This window comes from Micropterus salmoides, unplaced genomic scaffold (assembly GCF_014851395.1).
Source record: "Micropterus salmoides isolate LMB-PRFRI ecotype aquatic unplaced genomic scaffold, ASM1485139v1 Ms_hic_scaffold_10, whole genome shotgun sequence".
Taxonomy (NCBI): domain Eukaryota; kingdom Metazoa; phylum Chordata; class Actinopteri; order Centrarchiformes; family Centrarchidae; genus Micropterus; species Micropterus salmoides.
Genome location: NW_024040041.1, coordinates 9,723,602 through 9,740,101, shown reverse-complemented (window position 1 = coordinate 9,740,101; position 16,500 = coordinate 9,723,602). Strand labels below are relative to the sequence as shown.

The window sequence follows — 16,500 nt, the reverse complement described above, 5'->3', positions numbered from 1 at the left end:
CAAGTTGAATGTTAAGATTTGAAGATTTCTGGCGACTCCCAGTGGTACAATTAAAAAAGACACGGTGGCAGACAGAAATGCGCGCTGATAGTCCTCTGCAGCTCTCTAACTAAGAAAGTGTTGAGTATGTGAGTGAGTTATTTGTAAAAGGGGCAATTCTGAGGTCATCGCTCAGTTTAGTCCAACAGCGTAAAGAATGACACTGGAGAGCTGAGGTAAGTGAAATTATATGAAAAAGGTTTTATTACAATGAATTGATGCAAAATACATTTTTATCCATAAATGAGTAAAAGATATGACCAATGTTACAGTTAGTATCAGTGATACATTAAAAGCTAGCTCTCTGCTGTGCCTAAAAGTCTTGTCTACATGATCCTTGTAGTCACTGAGGTTGAAGGAGTGTTTACAGTCAGACACAGAACTGCAGCTGATTTATTAAAAGCCACATATTTACAATTATGATCCGTTTTTCTGAGCCATGATAGAATGACAGAGCATTAGCTTGTAATGGGAAAAAAGTGACCATTTTCACATTTTTAAAAACATTATTTAAAAAACCCTTTAAGCAGCTATTAAAAACGGCATTAATCTAAAAATAATTAGCAACAAGGAATCAAGCAATAAACATCAATACATAAAGTCACCCAGTATACAGCATGCAGACCATGATACAATTTGTAAAAATATTTTACATAAAAAGCTGTCACATCGACTGACAACATTGTTTTTAGAGTGACCTGGTCACAGTAGCTTAATTCCCTGGTTAAGATGAATTCAATAAATCAGTAATGTTCAGTTTTAATATAAATCTTCACTTTAAAAAAGGTACAATGTGTAATTCCTGGCCACATTCTCCAAATAAGTAGGATGCAGCATGGCTACAGCAGGCTGCTCCTCTGCGGTGAAAGGGTAAGAGCAATCAAAAGGATTGGAAAGCATGGGATGCAATTACCAGAATCATATCACTTATCTCATATAGTATAATTTATAGTAGGTTATCAGTGTGTTTTCTTGCCAGATTTGGTCGTGACTCACTGGTTAACATGAGCACCAAAAAGAAGCAGGCAGCGCTTTGGGGCGCTTCCGCATTGTTGTTCTCCCCGGACAACAACAATGTCACACCCAGAGTCTGCCCAGTCAGAGACAGGGAAGTTCAAGAGGTGCCAGGAGACAAAAAAGTAGAGGTAGCGGAAGAATGACAGGTCAGGGAGTTAATGAGAGAGAGAAGCTCGGCCAGCTCTACTTCTTCATCCTCTAATGTTGGACTGAGGGCAGACTGGACGCTACAGTGACTGACTATCGCATCTCGAGACACAAGTGGTATTATGACACAGGACGGGCCAGAGCTAGCCGGTAAGCATGCTAATTTTGGTAGATATCTCTACAACACAACACATAGATGTCTCTGACATGAAGTCAGAGCTGTTACTTCTGCACTAACTGTTGATTGGGTTAGTTAATTTTTTTAAACGTTTTAAGCTAAAATTCTGGCCAAATCTTACACATTGTACCTTTAATGCATTTAAATAACCAAGAGAAGCAAATAAGCAGCACGAGCAAACTTCTTTCATTTCCAGTAGGTTTGTGAGGTTAAAATAGACATTCAGAGGATCACCAACAATAATTCACATCCCGTTCAGAGCACTGTAGAGACACAAAATACTTGGAATGCTTCATAATATATCCTCAACTGTAGAGGAGGAAAGACCCACATCTTCTTTAATGCTTCATTCATATCTTATTTTCTCACAAAACAACAAGCAAAAGCTTTCTCACCTGTTTTAACATTACTCTCATCACTTGCATCAAATTATGCCAACATTAGTGCAAAACATCATTCTGTACTCAAAGTAAGCTGGAGTACTAACATGGCAGAATGTTTTATAATCTTTCTAAGCCTTTTGGTTAATTTTATCTCACATGCTAGACAGTGCAGTGGTGCAACACTGCAGTCCATCTTCTGCCACAGTATCTTTAACTCTCCCTCAGGTGCTTTCCCTTTATTTTGTTTTTAAAAAGCAGAATTTATTGTACAAATACAAGTCATATCACTCCGGTGCTGTCAATTTGTACTTAGAGTAATCATATTAATAATATGGAGAAAATCAACAGTAGTACCTTTCAGCAGTTCATTGAGAGTCTGGGCTGTCGTACCAGCAGAGACCCACAGAGGGGCTTGTGAGTAAAGGGGTTGTGAGGAACGAGTGGGAGTAGTTCAGGACATCAAGACTCGTGTGGTGGAGCATCAAAGAAAAGCTCCCGACAGAGCCTGGCCGTGTCCTTCGGAGAGTAGACTGTGAAACCGATGGTCCGTGGGTCGTTGAAAATTTCATAATCGTTTCCTCCCTAAAAAGAGAGACTTCACAATTAAAAACACAGTTCAAATTTCTTTCATCATTTACAATCATGACATTTGAACTTTAACCCATGAGCCTGGACAGTCGACAGATTCAGGTTTATCTGACTGAACACTTCCGCCATGGCTTCATGAGAGTCACTGCAGTCCTGTTTACAGACCCCTTCCTTCCAGGGAAGTCTTAATGCTGCAGTAAACAGTGATACTGCAGACAGCAGTGTGCTTCCAACAGTTTGGAGAAGACTTTTTCCTGTGTCAACATGACGACGCCCCTGTCCACAAAATGTTTGCGTGTGGAAGAACTTAACTGTCCTGCACAGATCTGCTGGAACACAGACTGCAAGCCAGGCCTCATCACCCAACATAAGTGGCTGACCTCCCTAATGTTCTTGTGGCTGAATGGGAGCAAAAATTTGCAGCCAGGTTCCTAAATCTTGTGGAAACAAGTTTCGGAACCTGGCTTTTATAGATTTTTATAGATTGAGGTCTGTTATAGTAGCAGATTAATGCCCATGGTTTTGGAATGAGATGTTCAATATTTGCATATGGCTGTATAGATACACAACAAAGTGTCTCTCGCAGCACTGCTTCCAGCTCTCCTGTAAAGATTTCCCCAAGATGAACTTACATCTGAGGTCTCGTTGCCAAAGAAGTAGATGGCGTCCAGGCCTTCACTCTCCAGCAGCTCTAAACACAGTCTCTTGTCCCAGCCCTCTGGGAAAATGTCAAAGCTGATGAGACCACCTGAAACAAGATGATGACCAACAGGATATTGTTGACATCATCTGCCTAATCACATACACTCATACACAACGCATTTCAAAGAGGATCACATTCTAATATCAGTCAATACATATTTGTTTTTTTCCCCTAGAAACACCAGACAAAGCAGTGTTCATGTTGCGTTTACGTGTGTTTGCAGACTAGTTTTTTTTTTAAGTCACAGAATAAGATCAGTTGTCGCTTAGCTGTAAGCCCGTTGTGATCTTTGAAGTGTGAAATGCAACTGAAAGTCTCTAAAGTTCTCTACAGCACTTCCCTTTCAATCAGCTCTCTCACCCCTCCCCCCGCTATTTCTTTTACTGCCTTGTCCTCAGCTGAATAGTTTTACTAGCCAACAACCAAGGCAACAGCTGTGTAACCTCTAGCCAATCAGAACTGTTTCACTAACACACCCCTCCACACCTCTATCCCAAACACCTTCAACCCCACACTATCAACACCTCAGTGCTTCAACCACATCCGTAGCAAACCACCCCCACCCCCGCTTTGTTAACTAATAAGGCTGCTCAACTGCTGACAATGCATAAATGTGCATGTTTAACTATTGTCAATCCTCTGCTGCACCCCAAATAAATAAACCTAAATTAATTACACAACCTGCCTTAGTAAATGAAGGTTTGTAAGCATGCTGGTTAATCTACTAAAACCTTACCAACACTATGTAGAAATGACACTGACTGTCCCTTACATACTTACATACTGTACTCGCAGGAGCGCAGAAGCGGATGAACACAGAGGAAGGCAAACAGATTAATCCCAATCTTGGGACATTCTCTGGGCCCCACTGGCCTGTGTTTCCTCAGTGTAAGAGTCAACACAGTAAACAGTAAAACATCTGCAAATTGCACCGGGGTCCCTGCTGCTTTCCACCTCAACAACCTTACGCGCACAATATCCACCATCTGGGAAAAAATACTTTAAGAAATGTATCAGGAGCTGTGGTAAACAACGCTGTGGTTGACCCTTGGTTAGCAGAAGAGAGAGATAGAGAGATAGATAGATAGAGAGTGTTCTGTAAACTCGGTCAGCCGACTTGAAATTACGTCACCCACCCCTCTTTTCTGCTACATGTTAGGGATCAATAACAGGAAGAGTACTGAGGAAAAACAAGTCCATAGGTCTCATGTGTTTGCCTTACTGTGGACAGCGTTCATGCATCATCAGCAGAGGTTCACACCTTGCAGAGCACGTAAGCAAACATTATGTGCCCGGTTCACCTTACTGCTGCTGTGTTGCCAAAAAGAGAGAGAGAGAGAGAGAGAGAGAGAGAGAGAGCAGTGTGTATATGTGTGTGAAATTGTTAACTGGAGGCTCCAATGTCCAACACAAGTTTTTCCACACATCATAGGTGTGAGGTAGAGGGGTCTTTATGTAAACAGAGACTCTGTAAAACTGTTTTTTGTCATTAAAGACAAAGATTCCTTTTATCTGTAAATGGGCTTTTATCTTTCGAATCTCTCACCTCTTGTGAAGCGTAATCCCTTCCCAGCAAACTCCTCTTTCAGGGCAGCAACAAATTTCTCCCTGATCTTCTCTCTCTGTGGAGAAAGTGACAGAGAGGTCAGCCATTGCCAACCTTGTTACAGCACACACTAGATCACAACATGAAAGTTAATTGTGTGCAGTTTTTTCATGTACAGGTCATGTTGGTTCAACTGTCTAAACATTATTTTCTGTATAAACATAGCAGAGGATCCAGATGCATAAATGTAAGCAGGTAGCAGAAGGGTTTAATCTCTCCTCCTCTGCTGCTATCTGCTTCCTCCATGCCGCCTGGCTCTGTGATCCATCAATGAACCGCCTGTTAAGCTGTCCTGAAAGCTCATCATTGTTTGACCTCTCTCTGCTTAATTGAACACATTTCACGAAACAGACAGAGAGGGGGGGGGGGGGTGTTGAGGAGAGAGAGAGAGAGAGAGAGAGAGAGAGATAGTGGGCGGACCATGACCTCAGTGCCTGATGTGTAAAAGCACAACCCACAGACAACATCAGGCTTGGTCCTAGTCTTAGACAGATTGCATCATTCTCTAACCAAGGGTTGAATGTTTGTTGAATTTGACCTTTATGAAAATGTCCTATTAATGACCTAATGGTTAAGTATTTTACCTTGTCAATTTCAGAGAATTCGATTCGCTCCTCCAGTGTGCAGCTCCGACCAATAGGGGAAATGTTCAGCATTCCATTCCTGAACTCAATGAACGTTCCCCTGCAGGCGTAAGAGGATGTGTAGATAAAGGACGGGTTACTTATTTTAAAAAATGAGGCAGAAACCTGGATTCTGATTGACCCCCATTCGCTATATGAAGAAGAATTAAATTCAATTAAATTTTTATTTATACAGTGCCAATTCATAACAAAAGTTGTCTCATTGCACTTTTCATATAGAGCAGACCTTACTCTGTAGAAGAAGAAGACAACAATCATGTTTTAGCTTCACTCATACACACGTTTTTCTTTCCTGCTTCAAGGACTAGTACTGACCAATGAAGATAACTGGCATTGCTGCATCCTAGGAATGCAGGTCAAAGGTGGGTGTGTGTGTCCTTGGGGGCTCAAGTGGCCTAACGGTCTTGTGACTTTGGTCAAAGTCTCACCTTTTCTTTGGCAGCTTGATGAGCCCCATGTAGCTGAGGCAGAAGTTGATCAGATCCTGCAGCAGCTCTTCACCGAGCTGGTTCTGAATGGCCTAACGGGATGAAAGCACACAAACAAATTGACAAACTGTCAACAGTTAACTGAAACTGATTAAAATGATAAAATTTTCTCTAATCGTGTTCTACCCTCACATAATCAGATTTTGTCTTATTTCTATGTAGCAAACAAACCTTTTAACTCATATAATATGAACACCATATCTTACAACATGAACACATCTCATAACATGCTGCCTTATATTCTTATTAGATCATCGGCTTTATAGAAGGAACATGCGGAGACAGATAACGTGATGCATTCTAGCTGACATTGTGACAGAACATGAAAGATGTGATTCTGTATGTTCACTTACATGTTTTGAGAGCAGTTTCCCATCTTTGTACTGCACTGTCCCGTTCTCAGCAAACACGTAGTCAAACTTGTGTATGACTGCAAGAGAGGAGACAAGGTGACATGTTGCTAAATGTGGTAAATCAACTAGCAGCTCTTTATATAGGCGGCCTAAATATGGAAGAATAGAACTGCCTGCTATATTTACCTGGTAGCAGATTACAGTGTGTGTAACAGTGCCTAGAAAAGTCCAATTTAATCTCTCTGACCTTCCCACTCACTTTGGCCTTTGTGTTCTCTGCTAACAACATTTGGCAGGAAAAGTCTGCTACTTTGACTGTTTAAAGAGCTGCTTTGGTCACTTTTACTTTAATAACAGCAGTCATCTACAAAACAGCATAATTCAACACACTGAAGGCATGTAGAAACTGACACTATAACCTCTGGATTACTAACAATAAAATGTTCCTCTAACTGTTCCTCTAACTGGTTTAAAAATGCCTGTTTTTGGAATTCGCTGTCATGATTATTTAATAACACATTTTAATGGATGACGTCAACTTTTTTCACCACCAATCAAAAAATAATGTAATGTTATAACAACATGAACAGCTTTATATTACATTTTCAACCCATTTGCCGTGTCATTTTATAACACCTAATGCCAGGTTACGGCATTTTCCAGCAGCTACAACAACATGAGCTGCAACATTGTGCATCGTCAAGTATGAAAAGATTCACCTTTAGCACACTTAAGGCATGGTTAAGAAACCACATGGCTCCCTCTGGGCAAAATACATCTGCATTCCAGTTGTAGCCTAATATTGACTTATAGACAAGTTTTCAGCCTTGTGACTCAGCTGGGAGGCTCAGTATGCCGCAGGTTAATAAAGTTAACTAAACCAAACCACTGGAGTTAGATGTCAGCAATGATGACCGAGTTTAGCATGTTCATTTTCTGAACTGTGGCTCCTAATGTAGTGTTACCAGTCATCATGAGACATCATGAGAAAGATGATCAGGCTGAACTAACTTCTAGTCTTGTGTTATCCTTTTAAAGTGGGTCTCTAATGCTGTTAGAAGGATGTTGTGTTACTGTCTATTAACCTGCATAACTCAAGGCACAAAGTTTAACAGAGTCTAACTCATGGCCTAAATCCAAAATTATTCCCAAGGGTAGTCCTCTCGCTCTCTGAGGACTTATGTCCAATTAGGCAGAAGTTACAATAAAAAGTGTCAGGTCATGTAGTGTGATCTAGCTGGGTGAATGATACAGCATGCAGTGTATAACCCGCCTCTGGTTAAAGCAGGAAGAGGAGTGCTCACCATCATCTCCTTCCCCAAGCTGCTCTGCTATCTTGGAGTAGTCCGACCCTCCCACAATGCCAATCTTCACTTTCCTCCTCAGAGTCTGGAAAAACTCATCCAGCTGTGGGTCGATTTTCTGCAGATTACAAGAAAATGCACTGCAAGTTATCACTTTGTGTTAACAATTGGCGGAACACACACAGGTATCACAATAATGTTATTGAAGCATCATTAAATAGACAGAACAGAGAACAATGGACATGGCTGCAGAAATTGCCTTTTGTGGCTCAGTGTAATTTGGATTGTTCAATTATTCCAACATATGGAGGAAAGACGTCTGAGCTGCACACAAGGGAGACTGATTATGTAACATCAAGCCGCTGGTGTGCTCTGCAGAGACACACACACTTACACACACCCATTACCCCAAATGAACCCCAGAAAAGACGGAAGAAATTAAGAAAAATAAATCATAACAAAAATATGAATACAGTGTTTGAGGTCAGGAAGACACAGTGGGCTCTCAGGTTGTGTCTCTCACCGTGAAAATAACACTCAGGCTGTTATGAAGGCAGAGGAGCTACAGAGAAGTAGGAAGTTGCTATGAAATCTTGTAATAATCAATAACTGAACACGCTGCTGATGTATTGATTAATTGGATGTTAGCTCACCTCTCTAGGCGGTGTCAAAGTACCGTCCACGTCAAACAGGCAGAGGATGGTTCTGTCCGACGGGAAGCCGTTTGATTTCTCCATTCCTTTTTTTCTTGTTAACAAGTTGCACTTTAGATTGCTAAGCGTCACAGGTCCACTCTCGTGCAAACAAACACGTAAAAATACACATTCACATGAGGGACAAGTGAATGGGAGGAAGGAGGCTATTCAGCTGAAGTATTAAAATAAATAAAATAGACTTCGACGCGTTCCAGAAGGTAGATTGTTTCTTCTCGTGCGTGCTCTTCTTCTTTTTTCTTCTTGTTGTTTTTAACTTCTTCGAGTCTACCGTCCTGCTGTCTCAGCTCGGCTCGGTTCAGCTCAGTGAAACCCTCCAACACAAACACATCGTGCAGAACGTGTCTGCTTTCTTTCGCAACACAGCAGCCAATCACAGCCGGAGTATCGACGTGACGTCAACATGTGTGTGGGGCGGGTCACTTTACTGCCAGTCAACACCCAGCTGACATTTTACCTGCATTCCTTCAAGTGAAGGAGTGGAAGTGATGGATGCAGCATAGAAACAGAGCGGGAAATAAAAGAGTAGTAGCCTAAATGGAGTAGTAGCCTAAAGCTTTATTTATCAATGAGAATAAACCATTTTACAGCAGGGGACTAATAATCATCGGAATGAGGTTTATTTCCAGGTACATTTTCACATCTGAGGAATTTGCCTTGGTATATTGGTGCTTAACAGTACACATGAACATAAATATAAATATAGAAAAATGAGATGTGCAAATATACAAATTAATACAATAATACAATAATACTAATAAAAACTTTTTACAGGATAATTAACAAGGAATGTACAAATGCACATGCAGAGTATTGAAACTAAAAAGTACAAATAAATTGCAGTAATTATTAATTATTTATGATGAAAATATATCATATTAACATACAGTCTAAGATATGTAGGCCTATATATAAACATTATGCAAGAAATCTGCAATTGCGTTTGTTTGTATGTTTGAGTTTGTTACATTTACACTATCACAGACCCAATCTAACTGGTCACAATTAATCCGCTCCCCCTTCCTTTTGTGTTAGATACAACTTTCTGAAAAGTTACAGTCTTAACAGTAACAGATGGAGACTTCTTTTCATGTCCAATTGACAATTAATTTGTGAAATATTTTTCATGTTGTGGAGAATGTTGCTTCACTTGATAGCTTATGTGTGGCAGGCCTGTCCATCCTGTGTTTGAAATGTTTGGAAATTTCAAGAAACACACATTTCATCCCTGACATGACCAGACACATTACAATTACTTAAAGGATTTGGTAACTTTTCAAAGAAACCGATGTACTATGCAACAAAGACATAGTTATTACATTCATCAGAGCTCTATTAGCTTTCATGGTTTCCCTTTTAATGGGTATTTGAGTCTGTTAGGACCTCTTGAGGCTCAGATCACACAAACCCTCCTCTTGATTGGATTACTTTCTTCAACCTGTGCTCATTCTGCTGTGTATAGAGCACTCATTACTTCCATCTTGATTAAATTACTGCATGAAATATATTATAGAGGTGCAATTGATGGGACTAAATTAAGCAAGGTAACCTTTAAATCATGAGATCATGGGCTAAAACTATTTTCAGTGACCAGAGGTGCTCCCATCATCGTTGAGGACTGCAGGAGGTACTGTAAAATTGCTTGTTTTTTTTGTTGAACACATTTGTTTTGATGTCATACTTTAATATATTACATTTATGATTAGGTAGGATAGATGAGATTTGAATAAATTATGTAGATTAGATTGATTAGATTAGATTAGAATAGATTAAGCAGCCTCTCATTAAGCCAACACATCCACAAGAGGGCAGAATGGGCGAGAGATAGGCCTTGTTTACACATGGCATTAAGTGGTGCAGCAGTGGCTGGCTCAAAAAGTGTGAGACAAGCATAAAATAGTACAAAATAGAATTAGGCTCAAAGCTGTAATTTCAGCACTTGAGTAAATATACTTAGTTACATTCCACCTCACTTTTGAAAAATAGGTTAAATTATGACGTATGAGAAACATGGAACTGTAAGCTTACCACCCTAGTTAAAATGTACACGTAATATTACTTTACAAGTCTTGATTGATGATAGGTATTTATTATGTTGGTTCGTTTGTCTCCAAGTCACCTGACTCTTGTACCTTTGGCGACAGTATGTAGTGTACCTGGAAATATATGCTTGTGTGTGTTTTGACCAAGCTGACAGACCTTTTGATGTTTATGTCTGTTTCAAAGTTCCTTTCAGTGTGACAAAAGCCAAACAATTAGGTGTCATCAAAGTTAGTCAGTTATTTATGTGCCTGATTTATTAGTAAGCTGTCAATTGAAATGGTTAAATTGTATGAGGAAGGAGGCAGAAGAGGGCAATTATTGACTAATCATAAACAGACTAATGATTCGCTTCTGAAATTGTGAACATGGCTCTTTATCTGACTTTCAATCCCTATACAGTGTCTGATAGCTTTAACCTTTATTCAAAAGATAAGCCTGGCTTTTTTCTCGATTAATTTTAGGTTTGTTGGTTTAGACTCTTTACCAACATGTGTCAGTCACTAAGATCATTTGTTGGTCTGTTCTTACATCAACCCTCTTCCTTGTGTCTGCTCACCTACCTGTTTGGGTGCTCTGTGAGTTAAGTTGAAAGCTACTATTAAAACAACCCTCTTATTTTCTTTCATGAGGAGGGAACATGCTCAGCTGGACTGCAGCATCTCACAGACTAACAACAGGCAACGTTAACAGCATTCAGAGAGAGAAATAGCTTGCTAGCTAGCTAGCTAGTTAGCTACATAGATCATACTTTATGACTGCCACACTAAAGTGTTGGTGGTAATTGTTTCGGTACAGCATGGTGGCTCACACTTGAATGTGAGAATATGTACAGTGAATATATGATATGGACACTTCTGCTCCTCAGTATAACAAATAGGCACACAGGCAGAAAGTATAATGATTGATGTACCAGTGCAAACAAGTCCAGCCTGAGTTCAGTCCATTGCCTACAGTGCATTCAGGTCAGTATGGGATCCTGTGGGGGTCTAGCAAGAGGTGTTAAGTGTTCTGACATAATGAGACAATGAAACAAAATGTTTGATAAAATGCCACGTTGTGCTGAGATGGAAAGCCTCTTCACATGAGACTGTAATGGGACCAAATGGCTGTGTGCCCCAAGCCGCCTGTGCTATTGCAACGTCATACGTGCATGTTTGTTTAAGACGTTTACGATACTGTAAAGTGGTGGACAGACAGGAAGCTGAGTGATGAGGTACCGTACAGGAAAGACAGAAGTTGTGGTTGGAAACGTTGAGCATAAGCCCAAACGTGTATAAAAGTTGTTTGATTTGCATGGTAGAATCACATAGCGTAATAATGTAGGGTTTTGGTGTAAAATGTGAGTTTATTGAAGGAAATGAAATAGCACACTACATGTGTTTGTGATGTTGTTCTCCATGTACTTAGCAGAGCTTTTGGAGAGATGACACATTTTTCAGACAAATATGTGACATTCTTTAGAAATCAAGCTAATTTGTATTCACTTACTCAAATATTGTGTAAATATGGTGTTTATCTGAATGATAAATCTTTAAACTCAGCAGCGAAGCAAATAGGATAAAAAAGTGTGAGAAAGACATTTCAGTCATGGAGTGATAAAAGTCTGACACAAGTAAGATTTAGGACTGGCAATAGGACTACAGTGTATTTAAAGAAGATGTGTTGAGAGGAGCGATTGATAATGAATCTACAGATGAATAAATGCTGTAAATACTGTAAATGATACAGCAGGCATATTTAACCTCTTAAGGTAATATTTTGATTAAAGTATTAACATTGTGTGTCAACAAATCAACAAATGATTACACTAAAAATATGAGAAAAATACATGAGGCCTTTTTATCACATTGATGAATGTAACTTAATGCAATTTGTAAAATGGAAGCTGTCCCCTTAGAAAATGTGTCTTTTGAAGAGATGTGATTAGTCAATCAACAGGAAAATTAATTAACAACTATTCTGATAATCAGTAAAAAAAAAAACAGTTCTGCAATGGACTGGTGACCTGTCCAGGGTGTACCCCGCCTTTCGCCCAATGTCAGCTGGGATTGGCTCCAGCCCCCCGCGACCCTGTACGCAGGATAAGCGGTTGACGATGGATGGATGGATGGATGGGTGGATGAAAAAAAAACAGTAAACTAACTTACTGGAGATGGACATCTTTGACAAGACAGTCTACAGCCATGGTAGTAGCTTTGTAACACTGTACTTGGGCAGAGAAGTGCCTTGGGCTAAATGCTAACCACAGGATGCTAACATGCACACAATGATAATGATAAAATGCTGATGTTAAGCAAGTATAATATTGACCGTGTTCACTATTTTAGCTTAATATGCTAACATTTGTTAAATAGCACTAAGCATACTATAGCAACTATTTAGTCATAATTGTTGGACCAATTCAAATTTTGGATGAAAAGTTACAATTCAAGGAGTATGTCTGAACCAAAGTTGAATGACAATCCCACCAGTGGTTTGGATCACCAAAGTCATTATCATTCATCCTCTGAGGACCACGGATGTCTGTACAAAATTTCTTGGCAATGCATTCAAGCTTACAAGATATTTCAGTCCAGATAAAAGTGGTGGACTGATTGACCAACTGGCAGACATTGGTAATCCATAGAGCTATGCTGCACAGCAAAAAATCCACATCAATCAAGAATTTCATTTAAAAAAAAAGGCTTCCTGTATTTAACAGTAAATAGTACCTTTGACACTGTGGACCACCCATTACCCACTAACACCTTGCTGAGTGCTGGCATTGGGTGAAAAGTAATTTCACAGTTATTTTGTTAATCGTTCACAGATTGTCAAACATGGTAATGTAATGTCCGACTCAGTCATTGTTAAGAAAAAGGATTGGTTTTTGGACCCCTGCCCTTTTTTGTTTATTTTAATATTTGTGATGTGTTAAAATTCTGCAAGTACCATCTGTATGCAGATGACACAGTTATATACTCCTGTGCAACCACCGCAGAGATGACCATTTCAAATCTGCAGACTGATTTTAACATCCTGAAGCATGCCCTATCAGATCTGCTTGCTTTAAAACTCAACCAAAACTAGCAATTTTGGTGATACTATTTATAGGTATGCCCCACTGTCCAACTTGTTCAAACTTGACCCCCTGTATCAGTCAGCACTTAGGTTGCACAAATGGCTAAAGTTTAAACTACCTTTTACCAGTACAGAGGCTGGCAAAACAAGCCTGTTTTACTTCTTCACTACCTTGGTCTTGGGATGATCTGCAGGCCAGACTCAAACTTAAGACCCTCGTGTCTTTAAATTATTTTAAACTTAGAATAATGTATGTGCTCACGGCTAGCTGCAGTTAACTAACAAACACATGACTAAATATATAAAAATATTGCTGCCTTGTTAATGCACTGTATTATTTACAATGTATTGTTTGTTGTAGCCTACCTACTGTTCCTGTTGTGATCTCATGTTGTTGGATGCTGCTATTTGACCATGTCTTGGCTAGGTCTCACATGTAGGGGAGACCGGGTATGGTTGTAATACTTTTTGTTTCAGCAACTATTACAATTTTTTAGCTAGAGTTCTCAAACTTTTCTACAAAGTACCCACATTTGTTCACAAATGGCACCAAATCAATCCTCTACAAGAATATCACAGACCTCGTGAGTTGGTATCAAATGCATTGTGTTCCCTTGTTACAACCTTCCCCCATGCTGGGGTAGGTTGTAACAATAAGACAAAAGAAGCAAAAATAGATGCCACTCTATATGATATGCTTCAAAAACAGGTAGTGATACAAAAGAACAATGTTTTTCTGTCACTGTAACAGACTTAATCTGATGACTCACGTACTTGTATGTGTATGTAAATTTATCTAGCCTATAGAATAAACTTACTCAACAGAATACTTAATCAATACTACTACAATGTACTTAATTAAAGAACATCTTTGTACATCCTTAGGTCTAACAAAAAAGAGGTGTGTGTCTGTGTGTGTTAATATGTGCATATTCTTAATCAGAGTCACAGTCAGTGCTTGAATTGACCTGTACTCACCGGTACACAGTACAAGCACTTCTATATTTTACTCTTGGGCACCAGTACTTCTCACAAGCTACTAGTACTCTTTTCTGCCCTCTCCACCGACGTAGACTGAGTAGGGAAAAGATCGAGTGCTGATACATACACCAACATGTGAACTTCATGTGAATGGGGAGAACTGGTCACAGAGCTGACAAACATGGACCATTTGAAATTGGTCGGGTCCATCAGGCAATACTCGCAATACCACCACCCAACACACAAACACGCACACAAACGCACACATAAAACACCAGAATCCCTTTGATCACACAACTGATTTACGTCATACGACACAAGCCAAACGATTTTTAGACACCAGAATGTTGCTTTCTCAAAGGCTGTGGTCCCTGAGCATGATAATTGTGGCTGCCTGCCATAGACCTTATAGTTAAATATCAGCTACAGAAATTTTATAACTTTTTTTCTGACGTTTAAGCACACACGCCCTGGATTTATTTCCACTTGCGATTGTTATATTACAGCTAACACAATATTATCAGAATAAAAGTAGTTTAAAAAGAAACGTCAAACTAACCCCTGCTCTAAATGTTCGAAGGCTATATGTCGTCTCCGTCTGTCATTGCGCTGTATGAAGTCCCTGGCTATCCTCTAAGCATTCACTGTGGTCAAAAAATCCCTGTGCGTGTGGGTGCACATCAAACTGTTTAGTCTTCTCTGGGTCATGGGTCTGGGTCAATGACAGTGACAGAACAGGCAGAGTGGCTAGTGTTAGGTGGAGCAGAGGCAGATTAACACCAAATAGAGACTTTGCTGGCTGAATAAGACGGACCAGACACAGTGTGGCACGATGGGGCAACCGAGGCAGTAACATTATATCCAGGGCTGTCGCTCTCTGGTACAGCGGCAGCAGAGCTCTCTTCTCAAGCTTCCCCAGGAGGCTCACGGTCAACGTCGGGTGAAGCTACCCCAGCTGCAGTTCCCTTAATGTTCGTTGGCATTGTGCCAAAAAATCTGTTATTTTCGGCAATTCATTGTCAGTAAAACTGTTAAGCTACAAAGTAGCGTTCATAAGCAGTGCCAGGTGGCTAGCATTTGTGTGGAAACAGTTTTGTTTACATCACATGACACAATCAGCCAATACATTTTTAGATAGAATAATTTATCACTTTCTCATTGGAGGATGATGCCATAGACTGCATTTAAAAAGTAGCACTTGAAGACTTAAATTTTATTTATATCTCTTTTTATTTATTTTATTTATTTACCGCAGAACCGGTAGGGCCAGTAGGGCTGGTAACCCTGGAGTGCAGGCTTGGAGGGCTCAGAGACTACAAAGGGCACTCTGTAAAAAAAATTAAATCAAGAAAGTCCCTAGTTGTATGTATAGGGAATTGTTGTAAAATTCTTTAAAGAAGTGTTACAACCCACTGCATTCCTGTGAGCCAATGTTTAGCTAGCTGTATTAGCTGTATTATTTTAGACACTGATTTGGTGACCTAGTGAGTGTTTATTGCAGCAGGACAGTCTATGTGGGATTGAACTACAGTGCCTATGTTTAACGCTTTCTAAGGAACATGTTACCAAGTGCAATCATGTGACTCACACAAGCTTTTAATATTTTTTAGATAACAATAAGCTCTACATTACATCTACATTAGGCTTTGGTGACACAGACCTAGGATCAATGAGATTTAATGACCATAAGCAAAATATAGAATATCAACAAATCATTTAAGAGAATTATTGTAATCAAATGATGACATTGATTATGACCTTAATGCTGCCATGATAAAATGATTGTTCATAAGGCAATTGTGAGAATTGGAATTCTGACTTTATAAGGTTTGATGACATTATTAGCATGCATATACACTAATGATGTGTTTAAGCATTGGTTTAATAATATAATGTATCATTTTAAATGTGAAATTTTGGAGCAACCTTAGTGTTATACGAATAAGAATAACTGTATGTATGTAGTCTACTTTGAATTGTTTTTGTGTTGTATTGTAAGAAATAAAGCTGTTTTTCACAAAATTTGTTAGACACTGGTTTATGAGCAGTTTGGCCAAGACTTTTATAGGTTCAATCCACCCTGCTTTTATAGCAGACAATATTTATAAGCTTCACACACTTTTATGACACCCTGTCACCTTTGTCCCTCTCACTGTGCAAGTCATTCCCCGCCTCTGCTTCAAACGATTCAAGGATTATTGATCTCAGGCTTTCACTAGAGGAACAACTGGTGTGAAGACTGCGATTCTTGTC

The 16,500-nt window shown here is 39.5% G+C and overlaps 1 protein-coding gene across 1 annotated transcript; it reads right to left on the bottom strand.

The window, feature by feature from the left end:
- Window positions 1–216: 216 nt before the first annotated feature.
- LOC119884758 (phosphomannomutase 1) lies at window positions 217–8,499 on the bottom strand. The gene is made up of 8 exons (XM_038695083.1): window positions 8,104–8,499; window positions 7,451–7,568; window positions 6,147–6,223; window positions 5,734–5,825; window positions 5,246–5,345; window positions 4,602–4,677; window positions 2,985–3,100; window positions 217–2,346 (listed from the first exon to the last, which is right to left on the bottom strand). Exons 1-8 carry the CDS (start codon window positions 8,185–8,187, stop codon window positions 2,224–2,226), a joined length of 786 nt encoding a protein of 261 aa, XP_038551011.1. The 5' UTR covers window positions 8,188–8,499; the 3' UTR covers window positions 217–2,223.
- Between the last annotated feature and the right edge of the window lie 8,001 nt (window positions 8,500–16,500).

What these genes read in the sequence shown, in the direction of transcription:
- LOC119884758 (XM_038695083.1), bottom strand. Translation starts at nt 8,187, where the DNA reads ATGGAGAAATCAAACGGCTTCCCGTCGGACAGAACCATCCTCTGCCTG. An exon ending in ATCAAGCTGCCAAAGAAAAG is followed by an intron (nt 5,346 to 5,733) that starts GTGAGACTTTGA and finishes TTACGCCTGCAG; the next exon opens with GGGAACGTTCATTGAGTTCA. An exon ending in AATTCTCTGAAATTGACAAG is followed by an intron (nt 4,678 to 5,245) that starts GTAAAATACTTA and finishes CTTTCTCCACAG; the next exon opens with AGAGAGAAGATCAGGGAGAA.